Raw genomic sequence first — 19,156 nt, 5'->3', positions numbered from 1 at the left:
TTGGATATAGATCCATAGCTACCTTGGCTATATTTGGAGCTCAGTTCAATCTTCTCTATTGCAACACTCTTTTTTATAATGTTTATTTATTTATTTTGAGAGAAAGGAAGCACAAGTGGGGGAGAGGCAGAGAGAAGGAGAGACAGAATCCCAAGCAGGGTCTGCACTATCAGCACAGAGCCTGATGTGGGGCTTGAACTCATGAACCACGAGACCATAACCTGAGCTGAGATCAAGAGTCAGATGCTTAACCGACTGAGCCACCCAGGTGTCCCACAATAGTCTTTCTTTTTTTTAAATCTTTTAACGTTTATTCATTTTTGAGAGACAGAGAGCAAGTTGGGGAGGGGCAGAGAGAGGAGACACAGAATCCAAAGTAGGCTCCAGGCTCTGAGCTGTCAGCACAGAGCCCAATGTGGGATTCAAACTCACGAACCGTGAGATTATGACCTGAGCTGAAGTCAGATGCTTACCCGACTGAGCCACCCAGGTGCCCCAATAGTCTTGATCCCAGGGCAATAGTCTTAGATAAAGTCTTTCTTACCATTTTGAACAGATGTCAGAATAATTTTTCTTTTACGGTACTTTAGTTTGTTTCTAGAAAGGCTCACTCTTGAATTTTAACCCAAAGGGTAGAACCCTTTCAAAAATAATTCCTCCTGCACGTTGAGGGTTTGAGGTGGTATTCTCAAAACTGCAGACTTCATCTTTTTCCATGTACATGTACTTTGGGTCATTTTGTGTGTTTGGGGAATTGGGGCCCTTATGAATACAATAGGCCCTTTCTGAAATGTTTGCTTGGGGGCTTTGAATTAAAACTTCTGTTGGTGTTATCGGACAAAGACTGGTCTGGACTGATGGTAGAATGGGCTATAAACCCTTTTCTTGGATGTTTAAAAACTTATACATTTCCCCAGCATGCTGTAAAGCGTAGGTAATAATTCTATTCCTGAAGCTAATATTACACTCTAGTCAACTAACTGGGATTTAAATAAAAACATGAAAGTACAAAAAAAAAAAAAAAGAAAAAAGAAATAGGTAACAAACATGAACAAAAAAACTTATAAATATCTTAAGGAAAAAGAAGACAGGTATTCTTCAAATTGCTTTTATTACACAATTGAAATATTAATTACAAGCCTCTAGTCTATTTTCACACAGTTGATCAGGAGTGCACACTGATAAAGACATGCACTGGGTAAGAATCATTGTAGGTACATAAACACACTGGGATCAGCCATGAAAACAACATAATTATGTGCTGAGGCTAGTCTCAAAATTGCCTCCAACTGACATTCAATGTATTTCCTAATTTAAATTGTGTTAGAAATACGGCATCTACTTTGAGAACCAAATACTGTAACAGAAGAGGGAAGAACTGTGGGCAAGAAAGTGGTAGGTTTCTAGTTGTAGCCTCAGGGTCAGCTTGGGCACATTGTGTCATATTTTCCTGTTAATTTCTGAATCTGTGAGCAGACATAATGTTTGTTCTTTAATGATGTCCTTGCTCATCCTATATCATATTTTTCTAATATTTGTGGGGAAATACAGCCATACTTTTGTTTTCTATGTTTGTTTTGGAATTTTCCATTATTACTCAAGGAAAGGATTTTCCAAATATTTTTCTAGAAGAAGAAAGAAATTACATGTAAACAACCTATCCTTATTACATTTTTACTATGGCAAGCAGTCATTTACAATTTGAAATGATCATTACCTTTCTTTTTTTTTTCAGTTTTTCTTTTTAATGTTTATTTTTGAGAGAGACAGAGACAGAGAGTGAGTGGGGGAGGGGCATAGAGAGGGAGACACAGAATCTGAAGGAGGCTCCAGGATCTGAGCTGTCAGCACAGAGCCTGACGTGGGGCTCGAACCCATGAACTGTGAGATCATGACCTGAGCCAAAGTCAGACACTTAGCCAACTGAGCCACCCAAGCACCTCTGATCATTGCCTTTCTAAGTAACCCTGTGTTTTTTGCTTTCTTTATTTTTCTTTTCTTTTCTTTTTTAATGTTTTATTTATTTCTGAGAGAGAGAGAGAGAGAGACAGACAGCGTGAGCAGGGAAGGGTCAGAGAGAGAGGGAGATACAGAATCCAAAACAGACTCCAGGCTCTGAACTGGCAGTCAGCACAGAGCCCAACTCGAGGCTCGAACCCACGAACCGGGAGATCAGGACCTGAGCTGAAGTCAGAGGCTTAACCGACTGAGCCACCCAGGCACCCCTAATTTTCTTTCCTTGAATAGAGTGTCATTTTCTCATTAATCTACCTCATAGGATCCATTCATGAGATATACTGGCTCAAGATTTTATTTTTAATGTTTTAGCTTTCTTTTACAAGTAAGCTCTTTTTCAGCATATGAGACACATAAAATATATAAAAATGGAGCATGCTTATGTCCAAACCGAAGTTACATTTTACAAGGGCATCTGTTTGGCTGACAAGACATTTGTTGAAAACATACAGTGTGTCATATTTGTGTCAAAAATATATTCATTTATTACGAGCCCTTTATTATTTAATATTATGAACAAATATCATTCACAAAATAAACCATTGTTACCAAAGTTTTCATTGGAATTGTTTTTTGTTTTATCCTAAAACTCAAAATCTGTTTGCAGGAAATGCGTAAAGGTGTATGGATCCTCTGATCCACAGTGATTCCCTCCATGAAAAAATAAATACGATGTAGAAATAAATAGCTTTGTAGTAAAATATAAAGGTGTTTACACCCTTTGTCAAATAAATAAATAGCATGACTTCATTTTGCTTTATTCTTTCCTGTGAATTAGTAGATGAGTTTTTTAGCTGCTAGAAGGGTGTTCCTCAGAAGCATGGCCACGGTCACCGGTCCGACGCCTCCTGGAACTGGAGTGATATAGCCCGCCTTCTTCTTAACAGCTGATGGAGAAAACAGAGAGCCATCTTTATTTTTAAGGTTTTTTTTCTGAGAATATGATATTTTAAAATATACTGAACTAGTAAAAGATAAACTGAGACGTAGAAAAAAATTTTTTAAGGTTTTATTTTTTGGCAGGGGGCACTTAGGTGGCTCAGTTGGTAAACCAACCAAGTCTCAATTTGGGCTGGAGTCATGATCTCAAGGTTGCTGGGATTGAGCCCTACTTCGGGCTCTGTGCTGACAGCATGAGACTGCTTGAGAGCCTCTCTCTCCCTCTCTTTGCCCCTCCCCCACTAGCACGTGTGCTTTGCTCTCTCCCTTTAAAAAAAATGGAAAAAAGATTTTATTTTATTATTTTCTTAAAGTAATCTTGGGGCGCCTAGGTGGCTCAGTTGGTTAAGTGTCTGACTTTGGCTCAGGTCATGATCTCATGGTTCACGGGTTCAAGCCCCACGTCGGGTTCTGTGCTAGCAGCTCAGATCCTGGAGCCTGTTTCAGATTCTGTGTCTCCCTCTTTCTCTGCCCCTCCCCCGCTCATGCTGTCTCTCTCTGTCTCAAAAATAAATAAAAACTATAAAAAAATTAAAGTATTCTCTACATTCAATGTAGGGGTTCGACATTACAACCCTGAGATGAAGAGTCACATGGTCTACCAAGTGAGCCAGCCAGCCACCCCTAAAATTTTTAAGAGCTCACTTGAGTATTTATCAATTCAAATTGGACAGCAACAAACTGGAAGTAGTCAGGAGAGCTCCACCAACGAGGAGCGAATGAAAGATTTGTAAGAGAAGAAGCAGAAACAAAGCAAGGTCATTATCATTGGCTACAACTTAAAGCCTAATTGGCTGTTGGTGACTGGTTGTTCTTAGGTTTTGATTTTGTAATCTGGAGGTGTTTATAGGCTTACATTTTGGTTTGCTTACACAGGCTGCCGTGGCATTAGAGCCATATGAGTCCAACAGCCTCCTTGTTTAATTAATTTAACAGAATAGGGTGGATTTTTCTGCATTACACATATAACTTTAACAACCTCAACCACATTTTTAGAATGAAGTAGGTGAGAAACACTCACACACTTAGATAAACAATTCTGTGTATGATGTCTAATCATCCTAAGACTGTAAGTTGAATCTCCATGCAGTTAGCTTTACATGATAAATATCCATAACCCATGATTGACCCAACTACCTGTAATTCTCATTAACCAGTCCTAAAATACATGCAATTGGTCACAAAGCGGGAACAGGATATAGACAGTTCAGCGCATGCCATTTGTTAAGTTGGAAAATTCCTGTTGTAACAACAGCATCATTGATGTGTGGATAATACATTCCAGTGCAAGTCTAATAAAAATCATCAAATATATCTGAATGACTGACATATACACAGAGTCCTGTTCCAAGGTATGTAGACTTATTCAGTGAATAGACTCAAAGAAAATGACAGAGAACTTTCAGCAAGTTTTATTTAAGAATGTTTTCACACCCACATTATTACACGTGAATGGCCCCACACTTTGACCTGTTGGTTTAGCGCTTCCCCATGTGAATGTGAACAATGAAGCTTTCCCAGATAACTCTTTTACAAAATTAGCATAGACAATACTTCTTCAATGCACACTCTGACATTCTTAACCACATGTTATTTAGATATATTATTGCCTTTACAAGTTTGCTCCAAGATGCTTCCATATGAATCAAAACTAACAGATCTTAAGTACTATTTAGTATTATAGAATTATACTTTGTAGATCTTAAGTATCATTTTTGTACAATTTATAATGCCCTCTTGAAAGAGGGTTTGTAAAATTTACATTTATTTTATGTGAAGTTAGTAGTACACTAGATTATTTTTTAAATCAGAGGCAAAGCAAAGGAATAATACTCTTTTACTTGAAGAAAAGTCCAAATAGGCTAAATACATCACAAAAAGAAAAGTCTAGCTAGTATGTGTTATCAACCTTCTCATGGCATGTTACCAAGAGAAGATAAGAATACTTAGGATTTGGAAGGTAATAGAATAGTTTTCCAAAAAGCCTCTCTACACATGAAAGTGCCATTTCCCTCGCCACACTTCTATTCAATGCCAAACACTCGGCTAGGTCAACAGCCATTTCACAAATAGCCATGAATTATCAATATTTTCTTCCTGAGCTCTAGCTATTCCTTCTTCCCGGAATATTCTTCTACTTTGTCCATATACGAAAAGTCTTATTATTAAAGGGCCATATTAAAAGCCAATAAAATGTTACTTGTGCATGATTTTTCTCAGAAACTTCCCCCTCCAACGTTGACCCCAAAGCCCCACTATCTGTGTTCCCAGTAACTGAACACATTTCTCTGTTATGGAACTTAACACTCTGTGCCATCTGTTTTCTTAACTAGACATCAGCATCTGTAAGGGAGAAACCAAGCCTTTACAGCTGGTGCTGTTGCCATTGTTTTGAATCTTAAGCGTCTCTGCATGCACAGATTAGGCAATTTGGTAAATTTTGTTAAATTTTTTATTTACCTATTAAATAGCCCTTGAAATTTAAAATCTAAAATCAATTTTTAGGAATGTGTCAGTGGATACAAACAATTTAGTTCATGCTAATTTAGTGAAAAACTCAAGCTACTAATTTGCTTGGTCATGACACACTGTAGTTTTTACTATTTTTTAAAGTTTATTTCTTTATTTTGAGACAGGGAGAAAATGTATGAGTGAGGTGGGGAGACACAGAATCCAAAGCAGGCTCTGCACTGTCAGTGTGGAGCCCAATTTGAGGCTTGAACTCATGAACGGTGAGATCATGACCTGAGCCGAAATCAAGAGTCGGATGCTTAACTGAGAGGGCTACCAAGTCACCCCTACTTTGTGATAAGCTGGCCTGATGGCATGACCAGTCTCCCAGGACCTTTTCTATAGATTTGGAAAAGCCATGCCTTTAAAATATCAGCAGATCTCTAGAAGAAATGTACTACTATTTACACTGATAGTATATAAAGTCATGTATTTGTAAAGTACTTACTTTGAAACATTAATGGGTAAAAATAAAAGACTACTGAATGATATGGTAAATGAAGAATCAAGTATAAACTAAATCTTCAATGGAAAACAAAATGGTTTATTTCACAACCAACAGGTGGATAAAAGTCATTGTGTCAGGGAATCTGCTCTGGGTAAATAGTCATTTTTTATATAATTTGGTTTTCAACTTGGAAAGGGAAAGTGGCTTGGAATTATGTGTATATAAAAAATAGTAATAACCCTAGCTACTATCAATTGAGTACCTACTACCTGCCAAAGAACTTTATATATATGATTTGAATAATTCACATTGAATTATTACTTCACTTTAATAGATGGAGAAAGTGTGTCTCCCTGAAGTTAAAGGGACTTACCACTCCCTTATATGGCAGAGACATTATTTACAGCCAGGCTTGAAATGCTCCACGATGACATCATTCCACCCCATACCCAGCGCAACTGCATTATAGACCCGAATACATAGAAATATCCCAAGAAAGACTCAAGTGCCAAAAATAAACTCAGTTTTCTTGAAGGGTTAGGAGGGTAGTCTGAGAAAAGAAACAAAGAGGAAAGTTTGAGTAAGAAATTTTTCTACATATTTCCTATGCATGTTCACAGTCCCTCATGTTTGAATTATGTCCAGCACGTCAAATTACACAGCTGGGTTAGCAGTCTGAACTGCTTTCTTCCTGGGCGTCAGATCAGATAAACCACTGGTCTGCTCAGGTGACATGACACTCCTCTCCCAAATTATGTTTTTCACAATATGCTTACTATTGCATTCTTCTGCTTCAAAAAATGAGGTTTGGGGTGGTGGGAGAGGGAAGGGGAATGAGCTGTTGTATGAAATAATACCTGCTGTAAATCTGGAGCTTCTGTCTGCTTTTTTTTTTTTTCACACATTTTCCTGGCAGAAACACACATGTATCTTGTCTTGCCTATTACTTCATAGAAATACATTATGTGATGGGTAGCGGGCCTTCACCTGATGTGGGCTAGGGCTTCTCTGGACATTCATAAGCGTTCAGTTGCATCAACGGAGCTCTGTACACTTCTCACTAAGCAAGCATTATGATATCACTATGAACACACCTTGTTATTCAAATATGTGCTTCCAATATTTTTTTATCTTTGAAATTAAGTGGATGAATATGAAAATTAAGTTGGTACAGTCTGGAAAGGCCAACTGTGAGGAGTTAGATTGAAAAAAAAAAAAACATATTAGGTGTTTACCCTTTCTGATTTGATTTTCATGAAAATCTATATCTGGGAATGGAATGTAACTGCATCTGCTGCTGATTAGTGTCAATGTATTGTCTATTTACATAAGAACCAGGATACGGAAGTACTGATTTCTCAAGAAAGATAGGGAATTATTATTGGCAAATGCCTGCGAGTACAGATGCCAATGCATTTCTCTAGTCTAATGATTTTGCATGACTATTCCAGGGCTGTCCTACAAGACATATTTATGAAGTCTCAGCAGTGGCTTATGAGCTAAAATTATTCATGTGAGAAACAATTAAATTCAATATGTTTGATGCTCTCAAAAGCTTCTTCCCCAATCATGTCTGCAGGAGAGTAAGTTAACAAGCATTAAGTCACCAGAATGATCTCTCATTGGGTGGTCTTTCCCTGAGGGCAGACAAAGGTTTGCCCTTGCTTGTAGAAGATGATGCTTTTAAAGATTAATCCTATTCTGTGTGTGTGGAGCGCGGGGTGGGGGGAACGTTCTACGTGCTCTATTGAAAAGAATTACAGAAGCACTTTAAGGCAATAATTTCTTTCAGAGACTTATTTACTCTGTGTTTAGGTGTGAGGGAGTATGTGTGCATGTTAAGGAAAATGCCAACTATTCTGGATGTATGAGAACAAGGTACAGGTTCTCCCTCTCCCATGCTATCTGAAAGTAGAGCATTCCTATGAAAACTTTCATAAGCCAAAATGGTATGAAGCTGAGGCAAATACTATTAATTTATATGGGAAAAAAAATTTGAGCATGCCCAGACCTAAAAACAAAGAAAACCACCTCTCTGGCTTCTCTGACCCTTAGGACTCATCTTGCTAACAGGTGCACAAAATAAATGAAGATAAGCATAGATGCTCACAGACACAGTTCAAAGCAATGGTGGCCGGATGTTGAAATGAGTATTGTTTCCAGGAAGGAGCTTGGCAGGGCCACTCTCCCAGCTCAGGGTGCACACTGCTTCTGTAATGCTTGCTGCAAAACAAATGCTAAATGTTTTTTGTTTTGCACCTGTTTTCCTCCCCAGGAAAGCTAAAATTCTCATTGGATTTCTTTCACCTAGCAAAACCAGATACTGATGTATGCTTTTTAAAAGCAAAGTGGCTACAAGAATATTCAGCCAGTGGGGGAATGTGCATTGGATATTGATCGATAATCAGGATTTTCATAAGAGGCTCAGGGATTGTAAAACCAGGGTTGGATTCGATTTTGTGAAGTTAACATGATTTCAGAGTTACGGAAACTGTTGAACAATGGAGGTAAATAAAACAATCATCAAATCCTATTGTTATCTGCATGGAACTTGCACTGGGGAACGAGATTCAGATGGAAATGACTTGGTGAAGTTTAAAGCAGGTTTCTGAAAATAAAGATTTTGAGGAAAGGCAACAATTAGCATGGCAATCTATTTGAATGACCTCACTATAAACTTTAGACTNATGTGCATTGGATATTGATCGATAATCAGGATTTTCATAAGAGGCTCAGGGATTGTAAAACCAGGGTTGGATTCGATTTTGTGAAGTTAACATGATTTCAGAGTTACGGAAACTGTTGAACAATGGAGGTAAATAAAACAATCATCAAATCCTATTGTTATCTGCATGGAACTTGCACTGGGGAACGAGATTCAGATGGAAATGACTTGGTGAAGTTTAAAGCAGGTTTCTGAAAATAAAGATTTTGAGGAAAGGCAACAATTAGCATGACAATCTATTTGAATGACCTCACTATAAACTTTAGACTGCAAAGGAAATTCTGTAGATTTCCTTGAGGATAATTTAGAATATTAGAGCATCTACATTTAGTTGTATAAAAAGAAAAGAAATGACCATTTAAAATCAGTCATTTGGGTTGCAAGATTTGCCTCTGTACATACTACTCTTTCTTTGACATACCTTTTCTGCATTTTCTCACCTGATGAATATTTATTCTTCCTTTCCAGATTTAGCTAAATGTCATTTCCTTTGTGGCACTCATTAACTCCCCAGGCTGAGTTCATTCATTGGCCCGTGAAATTTAGCAGAGTGATTTTCAATATTCAGTCACAACGTATGCTGAAGTCTCCCGAGAAAAGTAGTCAAAATACAATCTAAAGTACTTGGCTTTGGATAGCTGGCAATTCTCTTAAGAACACTGGTGCATTTGATAGAATGTTCTATGGATCTTGACTACTTGAACATTAATTCTGTAAGGCCCTATTTGACCAGTAAATTTAAAGTTGCTTTGAAATATTGAAAAACCGCAGGACACCTTGTGTTTTATAATGCAAACATTTACTAAGTGAGATGTGTCCTATAACTTAAAAGTGGCCATAAATGAGAACTGCAATTGGAAGTAACTTTTTTTCTTCTAAACTAGGTAAAATGCTTGGTCTCTTGACAGAACTACCAGAGGCACTGTAAATTAAAAGTTAATAAGATTTTGAAAAAAGAAAAAAGAAAAGTAGTCAAACTACATATCCTTCCTCCCAACTCATAATGCTAGGGCACGCCACTGAGAATCATTGTTGGAGTGAGAGAGACTTCTAATAGTGGTTGTGTGAGGGAGAAGGTGTTACACATGTTAATAGAAGAAGTTTAAAACATGGTTGAAATTCACTGCTTCATTAAGGCTACTTCACCTGGGGACCACCCGGTCTCCCAGTCAGGCCCCAGGCAAACCCCAGTGTGCAAATGCTTAAATCACAGTTGCTAACGCCCCTTTGATCAAAGCAAGTTACACAGTCAAACTCAGATTTGAAAGGCTTGGGATAAGGAGATTGGTAAAGTCGCATCACCAAAGGGTTGCATATATGGAGACAGAAGAAATGTGTACTCATTATTTTATAATCTACTGTAATAGTCTTTTGGTTTAGAGACAAAATCTCTAATGTGCTGCCAGATTTATTCTTTAAAACATAGATGAGGGGTGCCTGGGTTGTTCAGTCGGTTAAGCATCAGACTTTGGCTCAGGTCATGATCACACAGTTTGTGGGTTCGATCCCCGCATCGGGTTCTGTGCTAACAGCTCAGAGCCTGGAGCCTGTTTCAGATTCTGTGTCTCCCTCTCTCTCTGCCCCTGCCCCACTTGTGCTCTGTCTCTCTCTGTCTCAAAAATAAACAAAACAAAAAAAAATTTTTTAAAATAGGTTAGATCATTTCAGCTTTGGAATATTTGATGAATCTTTACTGTCTCCAGGATACAGAATATATTCTTTGTTGTCGCAGTTAAGGTCTTTTATGATCTGGCCCTACATCTGTGTCTTGCATTATTTCCATATAGTTGCATATTTTCCTAACTTTTTCACTGTTACCACACTGGCTACAGATTGGCCCAGATAGATTCACCACAAATGTTTCTGGAGAAAGATGGCAGCCGTAGCTACTGTCCCTTGGAACTTACAGTGTAGCTGGGTGATAGATATTAAAAATACAATCACCTAAATAATCACTGAACTATAGCTATGAAATGTGCTACAAATGTGAATGTTAAAGGAGAACCTAACTGAGCACTACAGGCATATGTGGTATTTATCTATGCCAACTCTGGAAACATGAAGGATAAATCAATGTTTCCATGGGAAATGGAGAGGTGAGGAGTAGACAGTGTTCTTAGTAGGGGGAACAGTGTCTGTGACAAAGGCGGAAAGAAGCCTCCCTCAAGTGGAAAGGAACATGAACTCTTGGAAACACGGCAAGGCCAGAGGGGCCGACATGCAGGAGTGAAGGGGAAGAGTCCTACTCACAGAACCCAGAGGATAATGTTAATAATTTTGGATATTAACCTAAGAACAATGGTTAAAGTATTTTTAAAATTTGAGGAAAAAAACACATTCTGAGGCAAGGTAAGATCAGATGGGGAAACTGTCTGTTTTGTATTGGCACATTTCTTTAATGAAATGAGAAAGGGAGGTAAGCAAAAAGTAGCAACATCAAGTAAGATGTGCTAAGATGGTAATAAATGCTGGTTCTTGTGTGAGTGACTCAAGGAGGGAACAGGAATCTGATATGGGCATCAGAGAAAGATTTGTAAAGTAACAGAAAAGCTTCAAGATCTGATGGATGCCAGAGTGTTAAGAAAAAGGAGAGGATACAATGCGGACATAGGAAATAGTAAAAGCAAAAGAGATTTGATCTGACAATGAATTTGATGCAGCGGAGGAACTGACAGAAGTTCATCATGATGGAAGTACATGAGGAAAACACAGTAGAAAGAGACAAGACAGGAGGTGGACATGGGCTGCATGATCCCCAGGTGAGGAGTCAGGACACTTAGGTTGGGTGATGACAGCTGTAGTTATTGTGTCCAGATGAATAAGCTTTTAGGAAAGTCTGTGAATGAACTTGGTTACTTCTATATGTAGGAATAGTCAGTTCTGCAAAATGAGAAAATGGGAGTGAAAAATGCATACTACTTAATAATTTTCAGAAAAAATTACAGAGAAAGTCATGTTGTATTTTCATAAAGTTTTAGGTCCTTGAATGTTATTAACTTATTACCCAAGAAATATTTTTTTTTTTTTTTGGAGAGAGAGAGAGAGGAAAAGAGGGAGGGTTAGAGGGAAAGGGAGAGAGAGAATCTAAAGCAGGCTCCATGCCTAGCACAGAGCCCAACACGGGCCCGATTTCATGACTATAAGATCATGACCTGAGCTGAAATCAAGAGTCAGACACTTAATCGACTGAGCCACCCATGTGTCCCCCGCAAGAAATCCTTTTTTCATCTGAAATCTGGAATCTAATCTGTTGTGTTCCCTTTTCTCTGCCATGTGGATGACTACTTTTTTGGTTACTGGCTTCAGATTTCTAAAGCAAAGAATTAAGATTGGTGTGCTTGACATCTTTTCCATTATTCTTACTTGAAGACACCATGTTTCAAGGTCAGGATTAGAACAAGAACTATGGAGTAGAGGTCGTTTTCATGTTTCAAATTTGAGGTGATGACAGGGATAATGGAAGAAACTAGGTGCCCAGTCTATGTATCTCAAAAAATTCCAGGGGTGACACGTGGTCACAAGGTGTGGAAAGATTACTCATGAAGGATCCTAATAGCAACTTAAGAGACATCAAAATGCCCTTTAACGACTTAGGTAAGAATACATGAAAATGTATGTGATCATTAACCTTAGGCACCAGCAATCCATGCTTCATGACAGTGTGTTTTTGGCTTGTATGTTCTGTGTCATTATTTCCTCTGGAAACTTTATGTTCTCGAGTTCCTAGAGTCTGGACTTAATAATCCAAACTCTCACCTAAGAATGCTTGGTTGGGAAGACTCAATAATTCTTTGGCAAATAGTGAACTTCTGCTTCAGCACATTATATACTACTCCAAAGGTTCCAACTAACAGAATTTCCGAGTGTACCTAAACAATTAATTTTGCTATTATGGCTTGGAAATTGTATATTCTGGCAAAGTCAAAGCATATATTTGTGCTTTGTAAATGTATTTGGGGTGGAGGATGAGAACTTGATGTCTCAAGTTCCTGTCATATTGTTTTATCTCTCTTTGTATTTCATCCTGGTCTCTGTCATTCTTAACGAAGTACTCTGTGGCCATGTCAGTTTTGCAACGATGCCACAAATAATTTTTAAAACCAACTTCCTTCCCCAAAAGGAAAAGGAATGACTCCTTATGTGTGGCAAGACAGCAGGTGGAAAATTTCTTGTTTTTCTCATATGAATTTCAGCCTTCTAGTGTACATGTATAATTGTCTAAATTAAATGCTTGGAGAATTTTCCCATGCTTCTAAATGCAGGCTATTTAGACATGACCTCTCAGACACATCCACTATAATGAAGGGGAGACAAGCTTCAGGAAAGTGAAGTACATGAATAACAACCAGAAAAACCTGACTGGCATAGGACTGGAAAAATAGTATGACTCAGGAGGTAATATGGAAAACACTCCACTTTCTCATAGAGTTGATATAAAAGTGACACTTAAGAGCATGATGGGCCAGAGAGAGTAAAGAGCTCCTTGACAAGTGAATGGCTCACCACTGAACTCTTGCAAGGTAACAAGGAATCAGATGCCCCCGAGGCAATTTACTATGCTTCCTCTTGCATTTATCTGGTTGCCTGATTTTGAGGTTTCTACAAGATTTCTACATATATTAGGACATTCATTATGACAGCACCCTTTGGGGCATTAATGGGAAGGGCAGGATTAAGGCCCTAATGGAGTACAAGAGAATGAGACTCTGATCCACATTTCTATACAAAGTGTGTTGGCTTCAGTAGGTTGGTGAGCTGCACTTAGATCAATGCATCCCTCACCTATTTACAACGTTATCCATATACGTAGGGTGGCTAATCCTTTTGCTTTTCTTTACTTTTCTCCTTACATTAAATCAAATCTCTATCTATCCAGTTACCTGTCTTATAGATGTGAATACCAAAAAATACTGCTCATATCACTCAAGGCATTCAATGGAACCAAACAGCAAATCAATCACCTAATGAAAATTTGAAATTGCCTTCTGTGAACTCTGTCTATGACCCATCAGTGGCACCCTCTTCCTGACGAGGGAGGGTGCTAGTTACCACTGCCAGATTCCATTTTGGTAGGCAAGAGTAAGGATCCCTACTATGTGTATTTCTAGTACTCTACCCAAAAGACTAGCAATATCTCCTTTTCATGAATTCTTAAAAAGAAACATAATCATCATTTACTCCTGTCATTCTCCCCAGTCCTTTGCCCACAAACCACTGAACATTCCCATCATACAATGATAAACCTGTAAACTAGATAGGTTGTTTGGAGTGTCCTCCAAATCTTCTGGCAAAGTCTTAATGTCGGTAGCCTGCTATAATCAACCCAAAATGGTAGGAGATAATACCTTCATTTAGTTCTCTATAGTTAACAGTCTCTTTTATGGTTTGCTTCCCTCTCTCTCTCTTTTTTTTTTCCCTTTCCTCTGTGTTCATCTGTTTTATTTTAAAGTAAGCATCTTTTGGAAGTGGTTTTGGCACTACTTACTACCAAGTGTGTGTTAGACAAGATGGGAAAATCAGAGAGTATTGCCGTTTTCTACGGAAATGGTACTAGTTTTGAACAATTTTAATATTGTATTTTAATATGGGGTCCTGAGAAGCAACTACCAAAAAATCTCATCATTAGGTGTAAAAGAGAAGAGACATGCAGAAGCACTTGGCACTTCAATTGTTCCTGTGGATGTCCTTTTTATGCTTCAACTTATAAAGGTAGGTTTCTCAATGGCAAATACAATCTTCTAAAAAGGTCTTAAAAGCTGACCTGTTTTCAAAGATCTAGACTTTGCAATAGAGCATCGTGTTGTAAAATGTAAGCATGCTGTGAGCCACAGTGGGGGCAGCTGGCTCACTGATAGAGATCTCACAGTGACCACTACTACTTGTTTTATGAAATGACCTGCAGGGGCACTATGACCACAGCATTATTACAGTTTCTCTAAAAGAAGCTTTTGTAAATTTCCATCAAGTTTTTCAAAACGATTGGAAGAAATTATTTTGTGTTGTGTTAGGTCTTCCCTTATACTTGGGCTGGAATTTTGGGCTACCTTGTAATCATCTACCACAAAAGTTGATATGCTGAGACAGACTGACCATATTGTTATGAACTGAACGTGTGTGTCTCTCCAAAATGTGTAATTTAAAATCCTAATCTAGGATGTGATGGTATTAGGAGCTGGGACTTTGGGAGGTGACTAAGTAATGAGAGTGGAGCCTTCAGGAATGAGACCAATGCTTTCATTGAAAAGACTCCATAAGGTTCTCTCACTTTTGGCATCAGATGGAGAAACAATCAGAAGTTAGCTATCTGTAACCCAGAAGAGGCTCTTCATCAGAATCCGACTATGATGGCACTGTGATCTTGGACTTATATCATCCAGAACTATAAGAAATAGATACAGGGGGCCTGGGTGACTCAGTCGGTTAAGTGTCCGACTTTGGCTCAGGTCATGATCTCACGGTTCGTGGGTTCAAGCCTTGCATCGGGCTCTGTGTTGACAGCTCAGAGCCTGGAGCCTGTCTTTGGATTCTGTGTTTCCCTCTCTCGCTGACCCTCCCCTGCTCATGCTGTCTCTGACTCTCTTTCAAAAATAAATAAAACATTAAAAATAAATAAATAAATAAATAAATAAATAATAAATAAATAAATAAATAAAATAAAACAGATGAACATAGGGGAAAGAAAAAAAAAAGAGAGGGAGGCAAACCATAAAAGAGACTCTTAACTATAGAGAACAAAATGAGGGTGGCTGGATGCGAGGTAGGTAGGGGATGGGCTAGATGGGTGGTGGCTATAAAAGAGGGCACTTATGATGAGCGCTGAATGTCGTATGTAAGTGATAATTTACTAAATTCTCCTCCTGAAATTAATATTGCACTATATATTAACCTATTGGAATCTAAATAAAAACGTGAAACATTAAAAAACAAAAGAACCTCACTTTAACGTGTAACCTGGGGAATATAAATTCCATGAGAACAGGAGCTTTATCTTGTGCATGGCTCTCTCCCCAGTACCTTGAAGGTATGTTGAATGAGAAATATGTACTCAACAGTAAATCAACGAGTGACTCAATGGACATATTATTACTGGATCTGGATTGTTGCAGGTTAATAACATGTTTGATGCCACCTCGAGTGGCAGCTTTTGTTCTCATTAAGGTAACTTTAAGCAATTACTCCTGTAATGTAAGAGTAACACTAGAGATTTATAAGTACAGAGGATGATCATACATGAGACCAATGGTGTGACTAAGAAGGCACAACCCCTGCTGTGGGATGGAGATACAAAAAGAACACAGGACAAGATGCTTACCTTACAGAGGCATACAAAGTAGTGGGGAACAACCAAGTAAAAGCACAAGGTAGTCCAGAAGGAAGAACAAAATGAACAAGGCAGGTAAGACCTTCTATGGGGGGTTAGAGACGTTGGGAATAAGCAGGGGTGCTTTCAAGTTGATTCATATGATTTTTGGGTGAAGAACAGACTTGACCAGAAGAGAGTGGAGGCCAGGAAAGCAGTGAGGAGCAGGTGGTAACTACAATGTGAAGTTAGGTATTTCTGGATTAGTACCAAAGTGAGACCAGAGAGAAAAGGTAAATAATGAGCATACACACAAACACACACACACACCTACTGTCTTCTGCCAGGCGCTAAACTCAGCAAGCCACGTACATTAGCTCATGTGAAGTGATTATTTCATGTAATCTTCATAACAACTTTATAAGATAGCCATTATTATCTGTTTTTCAGATGATAAAATCAAGTCCCAGAGAGGTGAAGTGATTTGCCTAAGATCATAATTGTTTTATGCAACAGAACTAGGATTCAAACCTAAGTCAGCCTGACTCCAAATTGAAATCTTTTTAAGAAAGATTGGATATAATCTACAAGAGCATGGAGCGGGTTTCAAAGGTGAAATACTATGCATACAAAAGAGATCTGGAAGAGACTATAGTAAAAGAAGAGAAATTATAGATTCAAAGCTGCTTTAAAAGCACTCCAAGGGTTTTAGTTCCACATCTAGTAGTTTCTTAGAAAAACGGTACTATATAATTCTAGACCCCCTTTTGTCCTCATATTTTGACTGCAGGGTTGAAAGTTTGAGTAATAATTCTGACCAGATAGAGACCCAAATTATAAACTCCCTTTTGTTGGAGGAGGGATTTGCTGTCAAGTAGAGATGCTTTGGTAAGCCTCCAGCTGCTTGGGGCATGATTCACAATTGTTTACAGTGTCATACTTCCCTCCTTCAACAATGTTGAGCCTACTATTGAGTACAATAGACCTTCTACAGTTCTTCTTGGCCTTTAATCTGCTATTTCTCACCTGGAATGAGCCCCTTCTTTTCCCTCTGCCCCCTCTCCAATCTATATACGCACACTTGGGTGAAATCCATTCATCTTTTCAGACTCTTCTCAAAAGGATTCTAGAACTGGAACCTTCACTCTTGCTTATTTGAAAACGGAGTCATAACTGATTCTTTGCTTTCTTTTATATCTAATCGTTAAGCCAATCATTCCAACTCTTCCTTTAAATTATATCTACCATCTAACCACCTGTTCACACCTTCACCCATTACCACGCTGGTCCACACCCCATTTTGGATAATTTCTTGCTTGGATAATTACAATAGCCTCTTAACAGGTATCCTATTTATATCTTAGCTTCTCTAAGGTCTATTTGACATTCAGTGGCCAGAGTAATTCTGTTAAAATGCAAGTCAAATGTCATTTCTTTGCCGCAAATCCTCTAATCGCTTTCCAGTGCACTTAAAGTAAAATCCAAATTCTTTTCCATGGCCTGCAAGGTCTGACATGATGTGGGACCCCTGCTGCTACCTCTTAGACTTTATTCCCCATGATTCTTCCCCTTATTTACTCTGTGCCAGTGACAATGGTCTTACGGCAACCCATGAAAGCCGTTAGGCATGCTGGTCCTCAAGGTCTTCACACTTGCTGCTCTGTGTGTGGGGGGGATATTCCTCTCCCATAAATCCACATGGCTCCCTCCCTCACTTTGTTCAGGTTGGCAGTGTGCCTTCCCTGAACACCCTTCATAGCAACCTTACTCTATAATTTTCTAGCCTCCCTTATCTAGGTTTTATTTTTGTAACACCAAACACTGCTTAATATATTACATGGATTTGTATGTATTTGTTTATTATCTGTCTTCTCCAACCTGATGTAAACTACCTGTGGGTTAGGACTTTGCCTATTTAGATCTTTGTTGCATCTCGAGTCCTATCACAATGCCTGACACATAACATCCCTTCAACCCCTCCTGCATATCAGCCTCAGCCCTGCTCTGGCTTCCAGGAATTCCCGACAGGGCCCTGGGTGGCTCCTTCCCTTCTCACTGTGTTCATCAGCTCTGTTTGCAAAGGGCTGTTGTGAGGGGCCAGAGAAGCCCCTCAGACTGTACAGTGCTGGGAATTATGCCCCCCCCCCCAAAATCATTGGCAGGAAATGAGCTCAGCTGTTGGGATACCTGTAAGACTAGGGGTGTACCATTCTTAATGTAGTTTGAGAAAAGAGCAGGTTATAAGATGGACAAATGAACCAGCCTGGGCCTTCTCCTTTCCTTTACTGTCCAGGGCAAGTCGGGCTATGAGCCCCCTTTCCCTTCGTCTCTAGGGCCCATCCACACATTCCTCCCAAAGTTTAAGCACAGACTCTAATGAAAATTGTTCTCTCCAACAGTTCAATGAGCTGGTGTTGGTCCTATGTCATCCTTCTGCAGCCGAGAAGGTAGGATAATCTAACTCCAGGAGGGCACTTGGGCCCACAGCACTCCCAGCCTTCCATGGGAGTGCACACAGGACCCCCCCCCACCCCCCAAGGGAAGCTCTGAAGAGCAAACAGGGCACTGAGGAGCAGAGAGCAAACAAATAACACTGAGAAGGAAAGACCCTACCCATGCCCTGGTCCCCACTGTGTCTCAGCCTGAACCTAAGATACCCTACCCTGTGGTGTTTTTTAATTTTTTAAATTGAGATATAATTTTTTTAAAACATTGTACAGGTTTCAAATGTACAACCTGTTAATTTGATACATATATATACTGCAATATGATTACCATCATAGCTTTATTTAACACCTGTATCACGCCACATAATTATCATTTCTTTTTTCTGGGAAAATATTTGAGATCTAGTCTTGTAGCAATTTTGAAGTATATAATATAGTATTGTTGACTATACTCACTATGATGTGCATAAGTTCCAGAATTTATGCACTTTCTAGTGGCAAGTTTGTGCCCTTTAACAACATCTTCCCAGCTTCCCCCACCCCCAGCTCCCAGTAACTACCATTCTACTATGTTTCTACAAATTCAGCTTTTTCAGATTCCACATATAAGTAATACCACACAGCTTTTGTCTTTTTCTGACTTATCTCATTAAGCATAATGCCCTCAAGGTCCATCCATGTTGTCACAAATGGCAGGGTTTCCTTCTTGATCATGGCTGAAAAAATTCAAATGCATATATATATATATATATATATATATATATATATAT

At 38.8% G+C, this 19,156-nt stretch overlaps 1 protein-coding gene across 1 annotated transcript in view; it reads right to left on the bottom strand.

Annotated features, from left to right (window-relative positions):
- Positions 1 to 1,145: 1,145 nt before the first annotated feature.
- MTHFD2L (methylenetetrahydrofolate dehydrogenase (NADP+ dependent) 2 like) overlaps positions 1,146 to 19,156 on the bottom strand; it is a 138,136-nt gene continuing 120,125 nt past the window's right edge. The window contains exon 8 of the mRNA XM_077750332.1: positions 1,146 to 2,903. Within this exon, the coding sequence (XP_077606458.1) occupies positions 2,791 to 2,903 (113 nt within the window). The 3' untranslated portion in view covers positions 1,146 to 2,790. The remainder of the gene's footprint in view (positions 2,904 to 19,156) is intronic.

Source organism: Crocuta crocuta, unplaced genomic scaffold (assembly GCF_008692635.1).
Source record: "Crocuta crocuta isolate KB4526 unplaced genomic scaffold, BGI_CrCroc_1.0 scaffold1, whole genome shotgun sequence".
Lineage (NCBI taxonomy): Eukaryota > Metazoa > Chordata > Mammalia > Carnivora > Hyaenidae > Crocuta > Crocuta crocuta.
This window is presented reverse-complemented; position numbering and strand designations above follow the sequence as displayed.